Raw genomic sequence first — 23,900 nt, forward strand, 5'->3', positions numbered from 1 at the left:
CTAGCCATCTCCGATCCATTTGTCATTTTCCATTTGTTTTGTCTTGTTTTCCCACACACCTGGTTTTCATTTCCCAATTACTGGTCATGTATTTAACCCTCTGTTTCCCCCATGTCTTTGTGTGTGATTGTTATTTGTTCAGGTCGGTATGTTCCGGCTGATTTGTACCGGGTGCTGTTCATCACCCATGCTTTGTGGCAACCGTTCTTTTTGTAAATTGTTTACTTTGTGCTGTCGAGTAAAGTACGTTGTTTCACTCATCTCTGCTCTCCTGCACCTGACTTTATACACCAGCTACACCCACCAACCTGACACATTCATTGTCAGTTAGAGACACAGTAGCGCCTTGGGATCCAAAAGCAAAATCAGTGCTCTAACTCCCCCTTGCAATGGTCTGGAGCAATAAAGTAGTGACGCAGGGTACCGTACTAAACCACAAATTATCTCTAAGTACCGCCACATAATCGCAAAACTTTTAGTTGAGCAACCACTGTACCTTTGCCTCGATTCGGCAGTCTCGTCCAGATCATCATGGCATTTGTAGTTCTTTATGATAGCCACATCAGCAGCTAATTAGCATTCCATTTCGGGGGGGGGGGTAAATATAGGTGAATATATTGATAAAAGTAATCTTGTCCTAGAGAGATTTACAGTGTTATCAAAACGTCACGCCTCCTCGAAACACAGCCCTTATGTGTTTCTAAAATCCCCTATGGGAAAAATGTATGGTGGAAAAACGATTGGAACCATTTCCCTGTTTGACCGCTAGGTTTTATGGGTATTATACTACTGTGGTACTCTATCCTTGAGAGCTAGGCCAGACCATCTGGCTACAATGTACTGTATCTGTCACTGGCTGGCGCCTGAGGTTTACAGTGTGAACTGCATGTTCACGTGAGCATGCTGTAGAGCAGTTGTAGTGAAGCTGTTGGTTATAAATTATAACCCAGCAGGTGATAGTACATCTTGTTAAGATTAATACAACTTGTGTACACACAAGGGCTTTTATATTAAACAGCAGCACATTTTGTCAACTGACCAGTAACCAGCCAGGCACAAAAATAGTGCATGTTAGATAACCTTAGCTAGTAGCTAGCTTATGCACACAGCATCATCACAGGTTAGTGCACAAGATGCTGTTCTGTCCTCCACAATATAACTTAGAATTGACAACGTCAAATTAATGGGTGAAAGGACTTATTACAACTGTATCACATACCAATCATACTGGGGTTGTACAGTATGTCTTCTGGTTTTAAGGTGAAGAATTGCATGGCATACAACTGCTGGGGATCTCCATTATTTACATTTGGCAAGTCTCGAGGACTGAGGAATAGAGTCCTACTTCTTTCCATATTATTGTTATCAATTAGTACCTGGCAGTGTCCAAAAAAGCCATTGAGCAGTTTCATATTGCAAAATATACATTGTACCAGACATAATCATACTACGAATGTATACTACAAACAACACCATTGCAGAGAGAAAATGAATACAGTCAAAGACAGTACATTTGAGAAACTCATTGATATAGTCTTGCACGTGACGTCATACCGGAAACTATCGCTTTAAACACCGGACATATTATTTTTTACAGCGTGCTTGCTTTCACTTTCAATGTTTTGATAACGTCCGTTGTTGACAGCAAATACGCGACTATTGCATTTGGAAACGGATACATTACCATTTAAGGAATATAACTTCAAGTCACATTAGATATTCGTGTGATAATATGCAAGAAATGCCGGAATCACAGCCGTCTAAATGTGAGGTGGAGCGGAATCACGAATGCATGATCCTACAACAAAGAATAGAGACGGCTAGCATTGGCAATAATAGAGTAAGACTGTTTTCCCTCAGTACTTCAAGTACTTTCACAATCTAGCTTGCTCGTTAGTGTGTTTGGTCACATTTGGAAACAGCTTACTACATATGGCGTGTTCATCATAGAGATCCTAAATGATTCTAATACCTATGCTAATAGTGTTCATTCAGTGTCTACTGCAGGTGGCCAGCTTCATATCTGTTAATCCACCACCTCGCTTTTGTTATGATGGACCAATCACACACTTGCGGTCATCTGTCTATGTACTGTACAAAGAGTAATACTAAATGGGATGCCTAGTGATGCCGTCTTCAATGTAATCAATGTAATCTATTCTATTCAGCTAGCCATAGTCGCGTACGCCCGCAGCCTTTAGTGGGCCGCTGACAATAAAACAACAACAAAAACATATTTTTTTAGGAATTCGATTAGTAATGTAAGCGAACCATTTTTAGGTTGGTAAATGAATCTAACCAGCTATCTAAATGTGTAGTAATCATGGCCGAATACCGAGCGAGCGCGCAGGGCACTTGCCTAGAGGCCCTGTCACTTTAATAACTCTACCTACAACTACATCTACACATCACCTCGATGCCGGTGCCCCGGCACATTGACTCTTTCCCGGCACCCCCTGTATTTAGCCTCGCTATTGTTATTTACTGCTGCTCTTTAATTATTTGTTATTATTCTCTCTTACTTTTTTTTGGGGGGGGGGGGGGTTCTTAAAACTACATTGTTGTTTTTAAGGGCTTGTAAGTAAGCATTTCACTGTAAGGTCTACACCTGTTGTATTCGGCGCGTGTGACAAATACAAATTGAATTGATTGATTTTGTTAGTCATTCTCTCGCTCTGCCCAATGGCAAAATGAAAAGAATTCATCAAACCACACAACTCAAGTTTGAATTCATATCAGTTGTGTCAGTGGCTGTGTTCGAGAGGATCAACCCGTAATGTATCATTGGTCAATTCTGACTGACTGACCTACAAATAATAATGAGTAGTTATTTGTAGTGTAAGGTGATTTGTAGATCAGTCAGTCGGCAGTGTCGCCTGCACAACTCCAAGTGTGCTTGCTCTAGTTCCTCAAAGGCACAGCTAGAAAAGCAAAAACAGAAAACGTAGTTGAAGACTGTTCTTTGAGTCATAAGTGCACTTAGGAAATGTGCACACTTTGGAGAAGTGTGTGGCCATTTGGAAACACCAGTTAGACCTCTCACTCAAACCCTTGTAATTTTTTTGTCTTATGTTGCACCTACGCCTAGTTTTCAGAGAATATTCTTATCATGTTACTGAATGTTTCCAGAGTATTTTGTTATCAGGAAATGCGGCTAAAGTAAATGTAAAATGCACATAAAATCAATTGTGTAATGTCTCGATTCAGTCTTGTCAGGTGAACTGTTCTGTCATCACCTTTAGTCTAATAATTTTCCCTTTTAATTGCTACTATGGTTATGCATATTCTTTCTATATTTCTTTAGGAGGCATTTCAATGTAGCCCTATCCTTATAGGCCAATTTCCACGAGTGTAAGGGGTTAATAATTAATGATCTGCTTAACGTGGCCTCGTCCACTCTGGTCTTATTTCTGTTGTGGATTGGGTTTCTTTGTGCCAAACCAGCGTGTGTATTAAATACATGGAATCGGATTGTGATGATACAGATTACGTGTAATGAATCCTGCACACAATATGCTTTAAAAAATATATATGTTTTTTTCAGGAATAACATTTGATGTGTATAACGTTGTTTGGTGGAATATAGTTAAGATTAGAGTGATTGCCCATTATTCTGCACCTTTGGATAGTTGTATTTCCAATTTTGATCATCACGTTTTAGTGACTGCAAAGAGAATGTATTGATCTACTGGGTTTTGAAAATACAGACTAACTTTCTGTCTTGTCTGCTTGGACTCAGGGTTGCGTTAATCTTTTTGCAGGCAGTCAGGTTCTTTTGACGACTGTATTTATGTTTTGGGAAGGCAACTAATCTACATTTTTTAAATGCATTTACTGTTTTGCAAAAGGCCACAGAGATCTGTGTCTTGTGGTCTCTGATTTGAATATCAACATCGTTCCAAAAAATGCTTGAGAAAAACTGTAAAAGGCTCACAAAATAGAAATTCAACTTTTGATGTGCGTGTCTATAGAACCCCTTGGGGAGAGTGTATACGCCAAAGATAGGACTTTGGGGTATAAATATTGTCATGCTGGAGATATAACGAAAATACGAAACATTATGGATGTTAGATGAAAAAAAACAAGCTTTTTGGGGAGACTGGACATATTAGCGAAAGCCTGTGAGTTTGTAAGTCTTAGGGAGTGAACGTTACTTATAATAGGGGTTACATGGAGAAAATCGGACCTCTCTGAAATGAAAATAGATTGCCCTCCCTTAAGCAAAATGTATTTGACCTAAACTCTCCCTGAACGCTTGAAAAAAAAAAAGATCCTCCCCTATACCCAAAATATTAATCAAAACAAAGTGGATAGCAGATAACATGTCTAGCTGTTCTTCATCCTGGAAGCATTGAATGGTAACCTGGGAATGTTGATAGCGCACAGGGCTGCGGGCCTGAAGGTTGTGGGTTCGTAAACCACCGTGGACAGGAGTAGGGTTGGAAAGATCTCCTTTATAGTAAAAGCTTTGCATGAATCTGTCATCGTATTTGCAAGTCCGAGGAAAAAAATAGCCTTTTGTATAGATTTTATGCAAATCTCATAATTGTACATATTAGCTGAATCGCTTTTTAATACAACACTAATTACAGGAATTACAGGCTAAGAATGGACAGAGAGTTCATTTTAACATATTTCTCTAATGCCAAATTAGTGTATCTTGTTTGCAACGAAATTGTCCCTGTTTGCAAATAATTAAATCTGAGACGTCATTAGGAATCTGAGCATGGTACTGTACTTTCAAAAGTTAGGCCTACCTTTCCACCCCAGACATAGTGGACCTAACTACGTAGAAATGTTTAAGTTTTAACTGCTGGCTACTCTTCGTTTTTGGCTTAACCCAACAACAGAAGGTCACAAGTGGTTCCCTAAAAGCTGTCTGGGTTTAAACATCTTCTAAAAGTGAATAGCTTAATACATTGATAGTGACAGTATTAGATTACTTCCCAAGCAAAGTCGGCCTCTGAATGTCAAAGAAACTAAACAATGACATCATCATATGCATCGGAGTGACGTCTTTCCCGGGTATTTTAAAGCTTGTTTCTAGCATGAAGCATTGCGGACCAAACCACTGTTATAGATCACTTTTATATAATTGTATCCGTTTTTYATTTTCTTCTCAATCTTAAGTTAACAAGAGGTAGGCCTGTTCTTTTTACCGTTTTCTTCAATAAAAGTTAGGCCTATGGCATACCCTCTCATACCCCCTCGATTTGAGTATTGGTTTTAACTTAACAGCCTACGTCTGTGTCAGTGAAGGGCTATTTAAAGAGTGGGTGGAGGAATTGACCGACAAAAATCTATGGCTATAGCAGCCTATAGCCTAATTTCGTCTGTCAAACAGGTAGTTGTACCTCTTATTTCTTAAATGGGAAGAAATAGGCTCCAACACAAAGCCCTCTTGTTGTTAGTAAAGACCGTTTTTAAATGAATTATGCCTACTCGAATTTGCCTACTTTCAGCACCATGAGCTGTCCATTTCCAATTGATTGTGCCGCGGCTGCTGCTGCTTCAAGTTTCAGCACAACAATGTAAGTTACTCGAATCTGGCTTATTGTGAGGTCAATAACTCTGAAAAATACATCATGGGCAAGAAACATATTGTTTTTAATAAATTCAAATATAGTAGCAGCAAGCTATCAAAGTTGACCTCTGGTCCTCCTCATCTTCCTGCTCTCTTTCTCAAACTGAACAGAACATAGCATGATAGTGCATTTTTGGGTCTAGGCCTAATCAAATATATTTTCAGAAGAAACCTTTCACTCTCCTCCTGAACTGACATTGTAGCCCTACACAGCACAGCCATTGGTTAAGCAGCTCACACAGACGTTTTTGATCACCAAAAGCAGAGCAGGCTGGGGCTCAGGGTTGGAATATCCATTGCAGTGTATAATGCAGCCTAGTTTAATTTAAACCATCCTAGCACCAATCTTAGAAATACAACTTTGCTCTGTGCTTCTCTGGGCATGCACTTCGTAGCCTATAGGCTAYGGGTCCTTTGATTGAGACCACACTAGATAGCCTATAGGTGCAATGGAGAATCAGAGATGAGGGGCGGCATTGGGCATACATCAATATGTAGCCTAATAAGCAACTAATTCTAAAGCATTTAATCAATGACAAATTACATAACCCTCCCCTGGACTAGATTTAAAAAAAATAGTAAACCCTCCCCTGGACTAKATTTAAATAAAATACTAAACCCTCCCCTGGACTAGATTTAAATAAAATACTRAACCCTCCCCTTGACTGAAATTGAAAAAGCATGACCCTCTGCCCTTTTCCTCCAGGTAACCATTCTGTAAACTTTGATAAGCCCCTTAGGTTAAAACATGGATAGCCATTTCGAAGGAATGACCTGGCTTAGCACAAAAACAATAATTTAAACTTTTTTGTAATTTCCATTTGTACTTATGTAAATGTGATATTTCAGTTTTGTGTTTTTAATACATTTGCAAAAATGTAAAAAATGTAATAATAATAATAATAACAATGTTTTTGCTTTGTCATTATGGGGTGTGTAGATTGAGGAGGGGRRAAAAACAATATAATCAATTTCAGAATAAGGCTGTAATGTAACAAAATGTTGAAAAAGTCAAAGGGTCTGAATACTTTCTGAATGCACTGTATATCTATGTGTATATACTTTATATAGAAAAGTATGTGTACACCCCTTGAAATTAATGTATTAGACTATTTCAGCCACACCCATTGCTGACAGATGTATACAATCGAGCACACAGCCATGCAATCTCCATACAAACATTGGGAGTAGAATGGCCTTACTGAAGAGCTCAGTGACTTTAAACRTGTCACCATCATAGGAAGCCACCTTTCTAACAAGCCAGTTYGTCAAATTTCTGCCCTGCCCCAGTCAACTGTAAGGGCTGTTATTGTGAAGTGGAAATGTCTATGCGCAACAATGACTCAGCCGCAGAGTGGTAGGCCACACAAGCTCACAGAATGGGACCGCCAAGTGCTGAGGCACGCAGCGTGTACAAATTGTCCTATTTTGCAACACTGACTACCGAGTTCCAAACTGCCTCTGGAAGCAACGTCAGCACAAKAWCTTTCTTTTGGAGCTACATGAAATGGTTTTCCATGGCCGCGYAAACGCCTAAGATCACCATGCGCAATGCCCAGCGTTGGCTGGAGTGGTGTAARGCTCACCGCCTTTGGACTCTGGAGCATTGGAAACGCCTTCTCTGGTGTGATGAATCACGCKTCACCATCTGGCAGTCCRACGGACAAATATGGATTTGGCRGATGCCAGGAGAACGCTACCTGCCCCAATGTATGGTACCARCTGTAAAGTTTGGTGCAGGAGGAATAATGGTCTGGGGCTGGTTTTCATGGTTCGGGCTAGGGCCCTTCGTTCCAGTGAAGGGAACTCTTAACACTACAGCATACTGTACAATTACATTGTAAACAATTCTGTGCTTCTAACTTTGTGGCAACAGTTTGGGGAAGGCCCTTTCCTGTTTCAGCATGACAATGCCCCCGTGCACAAGGYGAGGTCCATAAAGAAATAGTTTGTYGAGATTACTGTGGAAGAACTTGACTGGCCTGCACAGAGCCCTGACCTCAACCCCATTGAACACCTTTGGGATAAATTGGAACGCTGTCTGCGAGCCAGGCCTAATCGCCCTACATCAGTGCCTGACCTCACTAAGGCTCTTCTTGCTGATTGGAAGCAAGTTCYCGTAGCAATGTTCCAACATCTAGTGGAATGCCTTCCCAGAAGAGTGGAGGCTGTTGTCACAGCAAAGGGGGGACCAAGTCCATATTAATGCCCATMATTTTGGAATGAGATGTTACACAAGCAGGTGCCACATACTTTTGSCCATGAAGTGTATACAGTGCATTCGGAAAGTATTCAGGCCCCTTGACTTTTTCCACATTTTGTTACGTTACAGCGTTATTCTACATCGTAATAAATGGTTTTATTTCCTCATTAATCTACATACAATTCCCCAGAATGACAAAGCAAAAACAGATTTTTAATATATTTTACAAAAATAATACTACAAAAACTGAAATATCACATTTACATTCACTACCGGTCAAAAGTTTTAAAATACCTACTCATTCAAGGGTTTTTCTTTATTTGACTATTTTCTACATTGTAGAATAATAGTGAAGACATAAAAACTATGAAATAACACATATGGAATCATGTAGTAACCAAAAAAGTGTTAAACAAACCAACATCTATTTTATATTTGAGATTCTTCAAATAGCCACCCTTTGCCTTGATGACAGCTTTGCACACTCTTGGCATTCTCTCAACCAGCTTCACCTGGAATTCTTTTCCAACAGTCTTGAAGGATTTCCCATATATGTTGAGCACTTRTTGGCTGCTTTTTCGTCACTCTGCGGTCCAACTCATCCCAAACCATCTGAATTGGTTTGAGTTTGGGTGATTGTCAAGGCCAGGTCTGATGCAGCACTCCATCACTCTCCTTCTTGGTCAAATAGCCCTTACACAGCCTGAAGGTGTGTTGGGTCATTGCCCTGTTGACAAACAAATGAAAGTCCCACTAAGTGCAAACCAGATGGGATGGCGTATCGCTGCAGAATGCTGAGGTAGCCATGCTAGTTAAGTGTGCCTTGAATTCTAAATAAATCACAGACAGTGTCACCAGCAAGGCACCAGCACACCTCCTCCATGCTTCACGGTGGGTACCACACATGTGGAAATCATCTGTTCATCATCTGTTCACGCATCTCACAACGACAGGCGGTTGGAACCAAATATATCAAATTTGGGCCAAGCAAGTCTCTTCTTCTTATTGATGTCCTTTAGTAGTGGTTTCTTTGCAGCAATTCGACCAAGAAGGCCTGATTCACGCAGTCTTCTCTGAACAGTTGATGTTGAGATGTGTCAGTTACTTGAACTCTGTGAACCATTTATTTAGGCTGCAATTTCTGAGGTGCAGTTAACTCTAATGAACTTATCCTCTGCAATAGASGTAACTCTGGGTCTTCCTTTCCTGTGGCGGTCCTCATAAGAACCAGTTTCATCATAGCGCTTGATGCTATTTGCGACTGCACTTGAAGAAACTTTCAAAAGTTCTTGAAATGTTCTGGATTGACTTACTTTCATGTCTTAAAGTAATGATGGWCTGTCACTTCTCTTTGATAATTTGAGCTGTTCTTGCCATAATAAGGACTTGGTATTTTTCCAAATAGKGCTATCTTCTGTATACCAAGCCTACCTTGTCACAACACAACTGATTGGCTCAAACACATTAAAAGGAAAGAAATTCCACAAATTAATTTTTACAAGGCACACCTGTTAATTGAAATGCATTCCAGGTGACTACCTCATGAAGCTGGTTCAGAGAATGCCAAGAGYGTGTGACGCTGTCATCACGGTAAAGGGTGGCTACTTTGAAGAATCTCAAATATAACATATATTTTGATTTGTTTAACACTTTTTTGGTTACTACATGATTMCATATGTGTTCTCATAGTTTTGATGTCTTCACAATTATTCTACAATGTAAAATATAGTAAAAATAAAGAAAACTTTTGACTGGTACTATTTAGTGGCAAGAAAAAGTGATCTTATCTTCATCTAGGTCACAACAATAGACAAACTCAGTCTCCTTAAACTAAAAACAAATAATTATACATTTTCATGTCTTTATTGAACACACCGTGTAAACATTCACAGTGCAGGGTGGGGAAGGTATGTGAACCCTTGGATTTAATAACTGGTTGACCCTCCTTTGGCAGCAATAACCTCAACCAAACAGTTTCTGTAGTTGCGGATCAGACCTGCACAACAGTCTGGAGGAATTTTGGGCCATTCCTCTATACAAAACTGTTTCAGTTCAGCAATATTCTTGGGATGTCTGGTGTGAACTGCTCTCTTGCCACAGCACCTCAATCGGGTCATCACAGGTCATGCCACAGCACCTCAATCGGGTTGAGGTCAGGACTCTGACTGGGCCCCTCCAGAAGGTGTATTTTCTTCTGTTGAAGCCATTCTGTTGTTGATTTACTTCTGTGTTATGGGTCGTTGTCCTGTTGCATCACCAAACTTCTGTTGAGCTTCAATTGGCAGACAGATAGCCTAACATTCTCCTGAAAAATGTCTTGATAAACTTGGGAATTAATTTTTCCGTCGATGATAGCAAGCTGTCCAGGCCCTGAGGCCAGACAGGAGTGAGGATTTTGGCTTTCAGTCTGATTGGGACTGGATAGGAAAATAGCCTAGGCTTTGGGATAGGAGAAGATATAATTTCCCCTAATGCTTCTGATTTGTTAACAGACTGTATCTGTGACAGAGATGCACACAATGTAGTGGATTGTGCATAGGCCCATCAATCAAATTGATTTATAAAGCGCATTTTCATCAGCCGATGTCACAAAGTGCTATACAGAAACCCAGCCTAAAACCCCCAAACAGCAAGCAATGCAGATGTAGAAGCACGGAGGCTAGGAAAAACTCCCTAGAAAGGCAGGAACCTAGGAAGAAACCTAGAGAGGAACCAGGCTCTGAGGGGTGGCCAGTTCTCTTCTGGCTGTGCCGGGTAGAGATTATAACAGTACATGCCCAAGATGTTCAAACGTTCATAGATGACCAGCAGGGTCAAGTAATAATAATCACAGTGGTTGTAGAGGGTGCAACAGGTCAGCACCTCAGGAGTAAATGTCAGTTGGCTATCAAATTTGTGACTGTCTGAAGAGTCTCACAAGCGACAGCTCAAATGGTCACATGTTCTTTTATAGGCTATACTGTAGRGGTTTCCTGTAGGGTTCATTAACTGYGTTCAGGGAGCGTGTGCAATCCGGCAGTGACAGTTATGCGTGTGCTTTGAATTTTTTGGCGACTTTGTGTGAAGTAAATACGCTACGCTAAAGGCGTCCACGCGGCAACCTGCTTGGATAATGCTCCATTTTGTTTTATGCTATTCTGCMGCTGCGCGTGTTGTGTATTTTGTGGAATTGCATTGTGGCCGACGTTGGTGAACATTTTKGTCATGTGTGTCTCGTCATTACATTTTTCGGGAAATGTGTTGATGTGAATCCGTATAACGTACAATAAATGATTATCCATCGTAAAGATAAAGGATACTGACAATGAAAAGAGAGCAACCGATTTATAGACCATGATGAAAGTTAGCTTGACAGAGACAGTTTCAAGATGATCTGATGTAAGATTCATGTTTTACAAAAACCTTTACGGATGTTACATTGCATGTGACAAAATGGCGCCCAACATGGAGTGGTCTCTCGTGGGGGAATAGGTCAAAGGGGGGTGAATGTTGTGAAACTAGCCTATGTAGTGAAGCTGTGGAGTTAGCTTACGGTACATTCTTACTGTACCTCGGTTACACTCGCCCCCTCTAAACTCGCTCCATAGCAACCCCAGCCGTTGAGATGTGCCCAACTGCGGATCCGTGTCACGGCAGCAGTGATCTAACTTAGCAGTATTAGCTTCCTCCCTCTCTGAGTACAACTCAGGGTAAACTGTCCGTACCACGTCTTGGACCTGGGGCCCTCTGCCTAGCCAGCACACGTCACCGCCCACCTGACAATATACGAACCAGTTAAGCTATTCAAAAGCAACATTGGAGATATTTCAAGTGGAGTGAGCTTATGGCCCTTTCTTACCTCCGTTACACTACAAACATCTTTAAAAACATCTACAAACATCTTTAAGAACATCTACAAACATCTTTAAAAACATCTACAAACATCTTTAAAAACATCTACAAACATTTTTACAAACATCTTTAAAAACATCTACAAACATCTACAAACATCTTTAAAAACATCTACAAACATATTTAAAAACATCTACAAACATTTTTACAAACATCTTTAAAAACATCTACAAACATCTTTAAAAACATCTTTAAAAACATCTACAAACATCTTTAAAAACCTCTACAAACATCTTTAAAAACATCTACAAACATCTTTAGAGTCCAATCTCAGGTGAAGAAGAGCCTCTAATTCACAAAGCCATCTCCCTATAAGGGACAACTGTTTGGGCAAGGTATTTAATAGCTATGAATCATAATCGCGACCATAATCACAGCGTTCTTCAATTGGTTGTTCAGAACAGCACCGTTTCTGTTGAATCAAATGTTTCACACCAACCATTGTGTCCTGCTGAACGCGGCCCAGGTTTGACACTCTTTTAGAGATATCTGCTGATAATCAKACTGGTGATATCAACTAATATATTTACATATGTGTACACATCGTTATGTTAGAAAATAATTTAATAGAATAATAATTCATTTAATCAATGTCCTTTTGTTGAAGGCTGCTCACTCATTCCCATATTAGTCCATGTAGGCAAACCATATGCCTATTTTTGTTCATCCAGGTAGGAAGTGCTTGAAATGGGCTTGATCCAATGAAAGTCACCACAGATGATTGTAGTGTCAGCTTTATTCTGTATTCTCCACCTATAGAAATTGTATCAAAAATGTAAGATTGGGGGGAAAAAAGGATTGCCTTTTTTGAAACAGTGCGTTGTAGAAATGTTTGTTGTGTACACTAATAAATGCAAGGACCTGTTAAATCCCAGGAACCGGTAAATTATGTAAACTTCATTAATATTCAAATTGAAAATGCATCAACGTAATGTTTTCTGCATCTCTTCAAATATGATGTGGCATATAACAACCCAACTCGCACGGTAAAATGATTGACTAAACACGATTCAATTTGCATATTAATGAGTGCGATGATAGATTATAATATTTGGTCTTTTTTTCCCTTCAGGGAACGTCTATAATCTCCAGCATTTTATTTTCCTGAAATAGTGAAAAAAACAAATAGATAACTTTAAGAACAATGAAACTTAATTTTAATAAAATGTTCATAAAAGCCTTTGTAGTGACATTTTAGTTTCTGTGTGAGGGGAATTTTTTCTATATAATTAAGCTCACCAATTATTTTTTTAGCCTAGCTTTTTTTGGTACATTGTTCATTTCCGTGTTTTTGAAATGCTGTTATTTATAGTCCTTGCTTCATACGTGTTTGTCATAGCCTTCTGTGAATGTCTGTCACCATTTTCTGTCAAAGGTGACACATTTAAACGTAGAAGTAGCTTTATGATACACAGAACCTTTAAGGAAAGTATTGCTTTTTAAATGTCAGACTAGCACACGTAAAATCATTGAAKCTTCACCAATTGTCTATATAAATCCACAAGAACAAGGGGAGTAGCTCAAGGCAGTGGAGAGGAAGGTGCATCATTGCGCATGAAAGGACAGTGAAGGCATGAGACACACAGCTCAAAAAAGCTCACCTATTGATCTTGTTTAGGGACAATACAAKTATCCTACCTAGACTAGCCTACAACACCACAATGCAATGAAAAATTGCATTATTGTTTTGAAGTGAGTACAAAATTGTACTCAAGGCTTTCAACTGCAGTGAACATGTCATTTGATTAACAGCGCAAAAGCGCTGTGATTTGAATGTTTCATTCCATTTGGGTCAGTTGTGGGGCTACTCTCGACAGTTTATAAGGTCTAGAAAGGCACAGTAGCAGGCCAGTCTGGCTGTATTTGTACTTCTGATGCTAAGATGCGCTGACTGTTGCGGATTATCATTCTCAAGTCTTTCTATAATAATGTGGCCACGTATGCTCCAGGCCCAGTTATTCCGGAAGGCTTRAGGCACGCTCTGCCTCCTCTCCAATCCGAGTGCCTATTCCTCACGCACATAGAACCTAACGCTTCATTATAGCCTAAATATTTGTAATTTAACTTTTAAAATGTATTACCTTTTTATGTGTGGCATAAACACAATCACTCGCAATGTTTTAATCGGATKTTGGTCCTTCGAAAGTCCAGTCCAATATTGGTCCAGTCCAATATCATTCCAGCATCCAAACTGTGCACAGGCCATTCAATGAATGGAAAGAGACATCTGTCACAAATCACTAAAAGTTCAATGACATTTAAAGATTGTCAAGCCAAGCCTTCGGTACTGGGTACCATGTAGGGAGGGATGTATTTTCTGTTTGTCGAGATTGACATAGGCCTCGTCTATTTGATTGTGGTGTTGAAAACGCAAACCATGATGTTGAAGAGCCGAAAGTTGGTAATCGGTATGCAGTTATGCTTTGCTTATTGGTTGTATGGTGCATTGGCACAGAAACCTGTTGGTGGAAAATGTGTTACATATATTTTATAAATATAGCATCAACATATTGAACAACTGATTTCCCCCTAGCTGATCATTGTCTGCAGCCGGCTCCGATCGTAGTGTAATGAAACAGGCAGGGAGAGTTAGCTCCTCTGTGGTGGTCGGTGAACCCTCAACCGTCTGGCCCGTAACCCTGCGTGGCATCACTGTGCCACAAAAGCATACTGAAGTGACAAAGTCGATATCCACGTTTATAAACATAATACAGTTATTATTTGTGGTCGTAATCATTAATTAATTCAATGAGGGCGGAAGGTGTGCATTTTTTTACAGCACTACAGGGAGGGTGATGTGATCATATTTGTTACGTTGGGGAGGGGAGGGGGGTGATTTTTTATGACACTACCAGTCATTTTCTAACTGTCCCTTATAATGGTAACCGTGGTAATTTGGCTGACCAATAACCGTCATCCAAAATTCCATTACCTTCACAGCCCTAGATTTGTGTGGTCACAAAAGAAGGTGACAGAGCCATAGATGGGAGGTGTTATAAGTGTTTGTTGCACTGAGTACAGAAACCTCTTTGTTCTGTTGTAGCCATTTAAAGACTGTTTGACGCCACAACCTAGATCACTTCAAAATAAGAGATCTAGGCAACACAACACAGTAGATGGAAAGTGTCTCTCAAAACCATTCACTCATCAGCCATCGGCGTCTCTCTTTCCTTCACAGACAATGAAGATGGAGATGGACGTATTTAACCCTTCCCACACTACAGAGCTCCAGTTCCTCAGGTCGCGTGTTCGGGAACTGGAGAAAGAGAAGGCCGAAATGGCGGCTGAAAACCAACGGCTACATAGCATGCTAGTGAAGGGTGAGGATGAGTGAAATCAATATACAGTTGAAGTCAGAAGTTTACATACACTTAGGTTGGAGTCATTAAAACTCAACCACTCCACAAATGTCTTGTTAACAAACTATAGTTTTGGCAAGTCAGTTAGGACATCTACTTTGTGCATGTAATTTTTCCAACAATTGTTTACAGACAGATTATTTCACTTATAATTCACTGTATCGCAATTCCAGTGGGTCAGAAGTTTACATACACTAAGTTGACTGTGCCTTTAAACAGCTTGGAAATTTCCATAAAATGTCATGGCTTTAGAAGCTTCTGAAGGCTAATTGACATCATTTGAGTCAATTGGCGGTGTATCTGCGGATGTATTTCAAGGCCTACCTTCAAACTCAGTGCCTCTTTGCTTGACATCATGGGAAACTCAGAAGAAATCATCCAAGACCTCAGAAAAATAATTGTAGACCTCTACAAGTCTGGTTCATCCTTGGGAGCAATTTCCAAACGCCTGACGGTACCACGTTCATCTGTACAAACAATAGTACGCAAGTATAAACACCATGGGACCAATCAGCCGTCATACCGATCAGGAAGGAGACGCATTCTGTCTCCTAGAGATTAACGTACGTTGGTGCGAAAAGTGCAAATCAATCCCAGAACAACAGCAAAGGACCTTGTGAAGATGCTTGAGGAAACAGCTACAAAAGTATCTATATCCACAGTAAAACAAGTCCTATAGCGACATAACCTGAAAGGCCGCTCAGCAAGGAAGAAGCCACTGCTCCAAAACCTCCATAAAAAAGCCAGACTACGGTTTGCAACTGCACATGGGGACAAAGATCGTACTTCTTGGAGAAATGTCCTCTGGTCTGATGAAACAAAAATAGAACTGTTTGGCCATAATGACCATCGTTATGTTTGGAGGAAAAAGGGGGAGGCCGAAGAACATCGTCCCAACCGTGAAGCACGGTGGCAGCATCATGTTGTGTGGGTGCTTTGCTGCAGGAGGGACTGGTGCACTTCACAAAATAGATGGCATCATGAGGAGAAAATGATGTGGATATATTGAAGCAACATCTCAAAAATCGGTCAGGTAGTTAAAGCTTGGTCGCAAATGGGTCTTCCAAATGGACAATGACCCCAAGCATACTTCCAAAGTTATGGCAAAATGGCTTAAGGACAACAAAGTCAAGGTATTGGAGTGGCCATCACAAAGCCCTGACCTCAATCCTATAGAACATTTATGGTCAGAACTGATAAAGCGTGTGCGAGCAAGGAGACCTGACTCAGTTACACCAGCTCTGTCGGGAGGAATGGGCCGAAATTCACCCAACTTATTGTGGGAAGCTTGTGGCAGGCTACCTGAAACGTTTGACTCAAGATAAACAATTTAAAGGCAATGCCAAATACTAATTGAGTGTATGTAAACTTCTGACCCACTGGTAATGTGATGAAAGAAATAAAAGCTGAAATAAATCATTCTCTCTACTATTATTCTGACATTTCACATTCTTAAAATAAAGTGGTGATCCTAACTGACCTAAGACAGGGAATTTTTACTAGGATTAAATGTAAGGAATTGTGAAAAACGGAGTTGAAATGTATTTGGCTAAGGTGTATGTAATCTTCCGACTTTCCGACGTCATCTGTAATTGTATAATTCAACTGCTCTGAACTGATCACATTCCCTCATGCATGTTTCTTCTTTCTTTGTGGTGTCATCCCCCAGAGATCCCTGGCCTGCTGTCCACCATGTGGCAGACCTTGGGCCAAGCCAACCAGCCCCCCCACCCTGCAGTGTCCCCACAGGCGGTCTCTACGGCAACAGGGAGGGGCGAGAGCTACACGTACACACACCACCACTCCGTGTCAGGACACTTTGGCCAAGGGTTCAGTTCTCCACTCCATCATCAGCCCATGTCCAACCGCTCAGCTATGACTCAGGACAACATGAATGAAAGCATGTCCAACTTTGGACCCGAGATGGCCATCAGTGAGCACAGTGTGGACGGAGACTTGGAGCTGAGTGACATCACAGAGAACGACGACCCCCACAGCTCTCTGTGTGGCTCAGCATCCAACCTACCTGTGATGAGGACATGCTCAGAGACACACTGTGTTAATGGGACTGGCCATGTAAGGAAAAATGCTGTTAATTCCAGATAAAGACAGATTGGTAACGTAGCCGCATATCTGTCCTCCTCCAATGGTTATGAAGGTCTAAATGTGTTTTTAATTCTGATCACATTTGCTCTCTCTCCCTATTGGTTGTGCAGGTAAACCAGGTGGAGGTATACCCGGGTTCCGGTGTCTTCTGTGAAATGCGGTCCTGGCATGCAGCCAATCAGACGCAGTCTCCCACGGCGATGGCGCGCACCCTGTTGCTGGGCGTGTTCGACATGGACACCCTGCTTAACAGCAACCTGCGAGGGGGGAGGAGCCGCAGACCAACGTTCCCCAACCACCGCACCGCCCTGGACCCACACAAGCTCAACGCCATCTATAGTACGTGTGTTATTGACACATTCCCTGATCAACAGCCTTACCAACAACCTTCAACCACCTTTCATTGTAATTTTCTCCCAAGTTCACTTGATCATTCATTGATAAGTGAAAACAACACACTCACTTTCTCGATCATTAGAGAGATATCTAACTGGTACAGTTAAAGTAAAACACGGCTGTTCCTCACTCCTGCGTTGTCCTCCCTCCTCCAATTGTTGTTGTGCTGTCACTCTCTCCCTCCGCAGATGCCACGCTGGCCCGCTTCCCATTGGCCAGGAAGGGGCAAATTGGCACCGGCATCAACTCCAAGCTGTCTGAGATCCGGTTCCGATCCAGGAGAGCCAACCGGGACCCCAGTTATCTATGAAGGACTGTTCCTGCCCAAACGCAAAGTTTTATCCAGTCAACATTTTTGTTCTAGTTTTTTGTTTTTTTATCACATTAACTGTGTCAGTGTATCAGTGCATGTGCCTGCCGAATGTCTTGCCTATGAATTTTTCCACTTTGGCTTCAGCTAGAGATACTGTGGAAGAGAATGGCAAAATTACTCAAAAGACAGCCTCATGACAGAGGAAGGATTCAAGACCAGTGGAAAAAGGTACAAAAGAACTGGCTTTGATGCTTATATCCACCCTCTGTCACCGGCCAACCATTAGCAAACCACACGGGAACAGCCCCCGGGGTATTCTCTCTGACTGATAGAGATGCATAGATCCAGGACTGCTGACCCATGTGTGATCAACCAGTGGAGGAACGGAGGCTTCAGTCACGTCTCACCAGACAGACGCCTCTCTGTCGTTGACCTCTACCCACTTAGACAGAGGAGGCGGGGGGGTGGAGGGGGTCCAAATGATATTTCTCCATTGATTTCTCTGATCCTAGGCATTAAGCTAACTCCAAAAGCTCCATTACCACTCCATGGTCCCCTCCTTAACCTCTTTTTCCCCCTGAGATAAGCATCATGCCTAATGGACCCCAGGTACTCTGAGCCTCCAGGAGGATGACGGCATGAATTAATTCATCTTAAAGGACTTAAACAGTGTGTGACTCCCCCCAAGTTCACTATGTCCACAGGGCCCACATGAAGAGAATAGGACTGGAGATTTGGCTTGATGCAGATATTACATATTGGAGAAGATGTAACCGTTGGTAATGAGGAACGGTCAAGTTTGTTCTTTTATATCCGGTCATGTCTGACCATTGAATATGGTGCATTAAAAGACTGCAGTTTGTCATTGTCCTTCATATGTTGTGTACATCTAGTCATCTATGGAAAGATTTGGTATTTACGCATTAACCACTTGCTTAAAAGCTACTTAGGCTGCGTTCACACAGGCAGTCCAATTCTGATCTTTTTTCCATTAATTTTTACCAATCACATCAGATATTTTTCAGAGCTCATCTGATTGGTCAAAAGACTTAATTAGTTAAATAAATATCATTGGGCTGCCTGTCTAAACACAGCCTTAGTTTTGGGCAGATGCATCACATCAAACATTTACTCCTGAAATAAAATGACACAAAAAGAGGATCATAGGCAGTAATTACAATTAGCCACTTGCCATTGATGAATTGAAATATCCACTGAAGTAGCCATGTGACCATTTTCAGAGACCATTTTCAGATGCATTACTCTTAGGCTCTTTGGCTGTGTATACACAGGCAGCCCAATTCTGATCTTTTTTTCACTAATTGGTATTTTGACCAATCAGATCTGCTGTGTGAACACAGCTTTTGACCCACAGGAGCCCCTGAGCTCAATTCAAGTTGAAATTGCATCCATTAATTGAAAATAGCCAATTTATACTTTTCATGAGAACTTTTCAATGAATTCATTTAATATCTCCATCCTAAATCCCTAACCCTAATCCAGTACTGCAGTCCCTCTCCCTAGCCATGTTCCTACCATTCCTTCATCCGAGATTACCTGTAAAGCATCTCATGTCTTTATTCACAGACAACAACACGGGGGATTTAACAGCCCCTCGTGGGCATTTGTCCTGAACCCCATTCCACCCACTGACAGCATGATAACCCCTATCCTGTTTATTGTGGCCTTTTTATTCTGTCTCGATACAAATTCAATAAAGCTGCATTCCATTCAGCTCCAAGATGTGATGTGAACTTCTGATAGTAAAGATAACCTGAGCTGTCTCCAAAATTCATCCTTGCTTCTAAAATGCCACAGAGCGCTATTAAACCAGGCATCGACTCATTTGACCCCTCCTCCTTGGCCCAATTAATAATTTAATGACTTATTTTGTTTTTCTTTCTCTCTGTCTGTGCAGCAGCCAGTACTCTCGCCTGGCCTCCCAGTTGAGGAGAGTAGGTGGTTTCAAAAAAGAGACAAAACAATCAAAGCGCCCCTGACAGCGTGTCTCGTCTTGGTCCCTGGCTATGAAATCAATATGGGTTTCTGATGTTTTCATTTATCTGCCGAGAAACAAGACGTGTCCACCGGTCAAAGGGCGGCCGCACAGCGAGACGGGAGACATCATCAATAATCCCAGAATGTCAGGGAAAGGTGAAATAATAAGAAGGAGAGGAAATAATGCAGCCCCTCCTGTGAAAGATATAGGGAACAGACAGACCCATACAGTGAGATGTTTACTGGCTAGGTTCTGAGAAGTAGACGGCACTGTATCAGATAGAGACAGGAGGATACACAGTATGAAACTCACTGGCACTGAATAGGCTGTGCAGCAGGTACAGCCAGAAGAGAGCCGAGTTCCTCTCTAGGTCTCTTCCTTCTAGGGATTTGTGCTTGCTAATGTGCCTCTGGTTTGCTTTTGCTTGCTCTTTAGGGTAATGGAAGGCAGAGTTAATACTATTAAGGTAATCCCATAGAATAACATATTGAACATAGAATTTTAGGATCTCTTAACTTAATAGAGATCCTATAATTCGATGTTCAATATGATACTATATGGGTTTACTTTTAAAAGCACTTTGTGACAACTGCTGATATACAAAAGGTGTTACGGATTCCCCTGCCTGTGAGTCTCATCACTTCACGCAGCTCACTCCATCCATCCCCCGACGGTGCCAGAGAAACTAGGGGGTCCCCAAACTGGGTCCCCAAATTCCCAGCAACCTCTGTGACCAGGCCACTGATAGGTTGCTAGGGTCAGATGGTTGCTAGCGGGCGGACACTTGACAGTCATCTTGCCTGCTCAGGTCACAGCCTGACATGTCTGATGGAGTGCGTGGACAGTGAGTTGATGTTACAATTGTAACTTGTGTGTTTACTGATTACTGTTACAATCTGTCTATTGTTAGTTGTTCATAGTAGTTGTGCTATGTGCTATACAGTCCTTTGCTTATGCCACTGATATATCAATTTATACAGACCATATTAATGCTCTTGTGCTATCATATCTGATTACCCGTTCATTGTCATGCAAGTTTATTATGTACAGTATATTCATTCATCTCTCTCTTTGTACAGAACCAGATCCATCTCATTATGTCCTCTGGAAATAAAGTTCCATCTGATGTCTAACTCTCTATGAGGTTGCCTTATTCCTCTGACCAGGATAGGTGTCAGCCCAACTGGAGAGCCACTCTGTTTCAAAGGGGCTTTATAAATACATTTGATTGATTGAATTTGATTGTCTACTTGGCATGGCAAAAAGGTCTCTCTCGAGGGTTTCTTGAGGGTCTTGCAAAGTTTTACAGCAGACGATGGCATATTTTCAACAAATTCACCGTGCTGATCCCTTGAATGGACTCACTGGACAGACATTTTGTACTTTACGTGACTCGTTGCACCTCCAATAAGTATGATATGTTACGTTTGGTGTGGTTACTAAAGACGGAAGGTTACTTAAGACAGAAACGATGGGAGGGAGGCTGGTCGGGGAGGATGGGCGAGCGTATACCACCACCATCTAGCAATCCAAAGGTTGCATGTTTGATGCGCATCGGGGACAACTGGAGCATTTTAGCTAACCCTTCCCCGAACCTTTATTATAACCTTAACCCAATTCATCTAACCTTTTACGAGAATTCTCCTAACTTTTGTCTTTTTAGTTCTCCTAATCTTTTACGTACATCATCCTAACCTTTGACGTTAGTTCTCCTAACCACCACGTGAATTCTCCCCTTAAATCTCCTTTGTTGATGTGACGCAACAAGCAACCAGGTCTCCGAGAAAGAYGTATAATACTATACGTCACTCAAACCTCCAGGTCACCAACGTACCAACGTTATGCTGGTCAACTGCAAAACCAACACCATAGTGCTTTTTAATTATTTAAGATAAATGTAATGTATTATCATAAGGCCTAATTTTTTATAAATACAGTAGCCACATCAGGTCTGCAAGTCACAGAATACTTGCTGCAAAGGGATGTTTAATTCCTATTGGAATCSAGACAGAGKGGGAATACCCAACYATTTGAATTTTTATTCACACACAATCTGCATTCAGAATAACTGCCAGTTAGACAAATAAATAAATAAGACTACTTAAACCATCTCAASTGGAACAATCAYTTAAATCCAAGTAACTGATTGGATTAGTTTAGAAAAATGTTTGTTATTTATCTTTGGGTAGCATAAGATTACATAATCTATCAATGTACATGCAAAAACACAGATATTGAAACAAAAAAAACGAACAAATCGAACTGCAATAGAGCATGCTGRGAAATATGATAATGATGGCCGTGGTTTTGCCAGCTAGACCCCTCAAACTCAACTMTGGACCTCGAAGCAAGTTCCACTGGTTGTTTTCATTGTTCCCYTCTAACCAGGGACTTCCTTAGACCTGGMACACCAGGTGGGTGCTATTCATTATCAARTARAACAGAAAACCAGCAAGCTCTGGACYTCACAGGGTAAGAGTTGAATACCCCTGAGSAAGAACATGCTGCACTAGCAGGTCACCAGCACCAGCTTGAAATTTAGGCTGGTCAATGCTGTTTTTTTTCAGCAGGTAAGGAACAATTCAATTTAATAACTCATGAAATGTGTGATGGTGAAGTAAGTAGCCTTGCACAACCCATAACAGCAGCCTATCTCCTGTAGCATGAGGCACTAGTCTATCACAGGGCCTTACCCYCAATCTGAGTGCCAAGCAGAGACACATCAGGTTCCATTTTTATAGTCTTTGGTAGGATTCAGCCAGGGATCAAACTCCCAACCTTTCAATCTCAGGGTAGTCACTCTAACCACAAGGCCACTGAACTGGTGTGACCATCAGCCATATTTTTGCTGACTCATTGTGACGTGTTCTTGGAAAATCCTGTCGTGGCTTCCAACAATGTCCCAGCATTCTGATATAGGCCAATTCCTGACACCATAAAGAGGGTTTCAATGTCTTTCCAACGTTTCCAAGAAAAGGCTTGAGATATAATTTCTTGATATAAACAAAAAAAACTTTTMTTTTACTCACATAATGTCCAGGTATGTCACACAGTTCATTTGATGTTGAATGATAAAGGATGAAATTAGATGATAAATCCACAAATGAAATAGTGAAAACTGTATCTTAAAGCTGGAGTCCTTAATGTTGAAACTGCTACTGTCCGTTTGGGATATTACTAGAGGCGTACTATGTCCGTAGGGGGCACAGGGGCACGTGCCCCCTCAGGTTTGTTGTTTAAAATATATATATATTATTATTATTATATATTATATATWTTTTTTTTWATACTACAAGCCACCTAGCACTTTGACGAAGCTGGCTTTAAATAGCCCAGATAGGTTCCCAGTCTTCCAACCTCATAACTAGCTACCAACCCACTGGGAAAAACTGGTTGAATCAACTTTGTTTCTACATCATTTCAASAACAAAACATTCTATGTGATGATGTGGAAAACTGATTGGATTTGACAAAGTAATCAACATAAAGGAATTCTTAACTCTTAACCTAAATCCAATTCAAAGCTGAAATTGTTTGTTGATTTCATGTTGAATTCACATTAGTTGACAGGTGTTGGAGAATTTAGAATTTTTCAAACACCTGAAACAGCTTTTTCCTGCAATCTAGATCCATAATCATTATGCTTAATTCTATGTTTAAAAAAAATATGCAATTTTTCTGCATATCTAAGCATACCTCTTGAGCTGTCTGAATCCTCCTGACCTTTGGTTCTTTTTTTACAGAAACTAAATATTCTTCTCTGCTAACATCTGGGTAAAAGATTGAAAGGAATGTGAGTCTTATATAGTACATTTAGTAGCTTGCTTTTCTAAAGTCTACCAACTTTGCAGTCAGGCATGCCAGCCACTGTAAAATAGACAAGCTAGCTACAATAGCTTGATTGATAGCCTGAGATGGCTTCTTCCCCCTGGGCACTTTGTGCCCCCTCAGATTTTTGGGGTGCATGACGCCACTGGATATTACAATAACAAAGAAGTTACTGCAAACAACTTTTATTTAACTAGGCAAGTCGGTTAAGAACAAATTCT

At 41.0% G+C, this 23,900-nt stretch overlaps 1 protein-coding gene across 1 annotated transcript; it reads left to right on the forward strand.

The window, feature by feature from the left end:
* The first annotated feature begins 1,572 nt into the window (after positions 1-1,572).
* Positions 1,573-19,586, forward strand: LOC111978535 (uncharacterized). The gene is made up of 5 exons (XM_024008643.3): positions 1,573-1,840; positions 14,857-14,998; positions 16,707-17,113; positions 17,254-17,482; positions 17,728-19,586. The coding sequence occupies exons 1-5, from the start codon at positions 1,733-1,735 to the stop codon at positions 17,847-17,849; spliced, it is 1,008 nt and encodes a 335-aa protein (XP_023864411.1). The 5' UTR covers positions 1,573-1,732; the 3' UTR covers positions 17,850-19,586.
* The last annotated feature ends 4,314 nt before the right edge of the window (positions 19,587-23,900 follow it).

The sequence above is a fragment of the Salvelinus sp. IW2-2015 genome, linkage group LG18 (genome assembly GCF_002910315.2).
Source record: "Salvelinus sp. IW2-2015 linkage group LG18, ASM291031v2, whole genome shotgun sequence".
Classification (NCBI taxonomy): Eukaryota; Metazoa; Chordata; class Actinopteri; order Salmoniformes; family Salmonidae; genus Salvelinus; species Salvelinus sp. IW2-2015.

Coding starts and splice junctions, on each gene's coding strand:
- LOC111978535 (XM_024008643.3), top strand. CDS start 1,733: ATGCAAGAAATGCCGGAATCACAGCCGTCTAAATGTGAGGTGGAGCGG. Junction 14,999..16,706: donor ACATAGCATGCTAGTGAAGG/GTGAGGATGAGT, acceptor GTCATCCCCCAG/AGATCCCTGGCCTGCTGTCC. Junction 17,483..17,727: donor CAAGCTCAACGCCATCTATA/GTACGTGTGTTA, acceptor CTCCCTCCGCAG/ATGCCACGCTGGCCCGCTTC.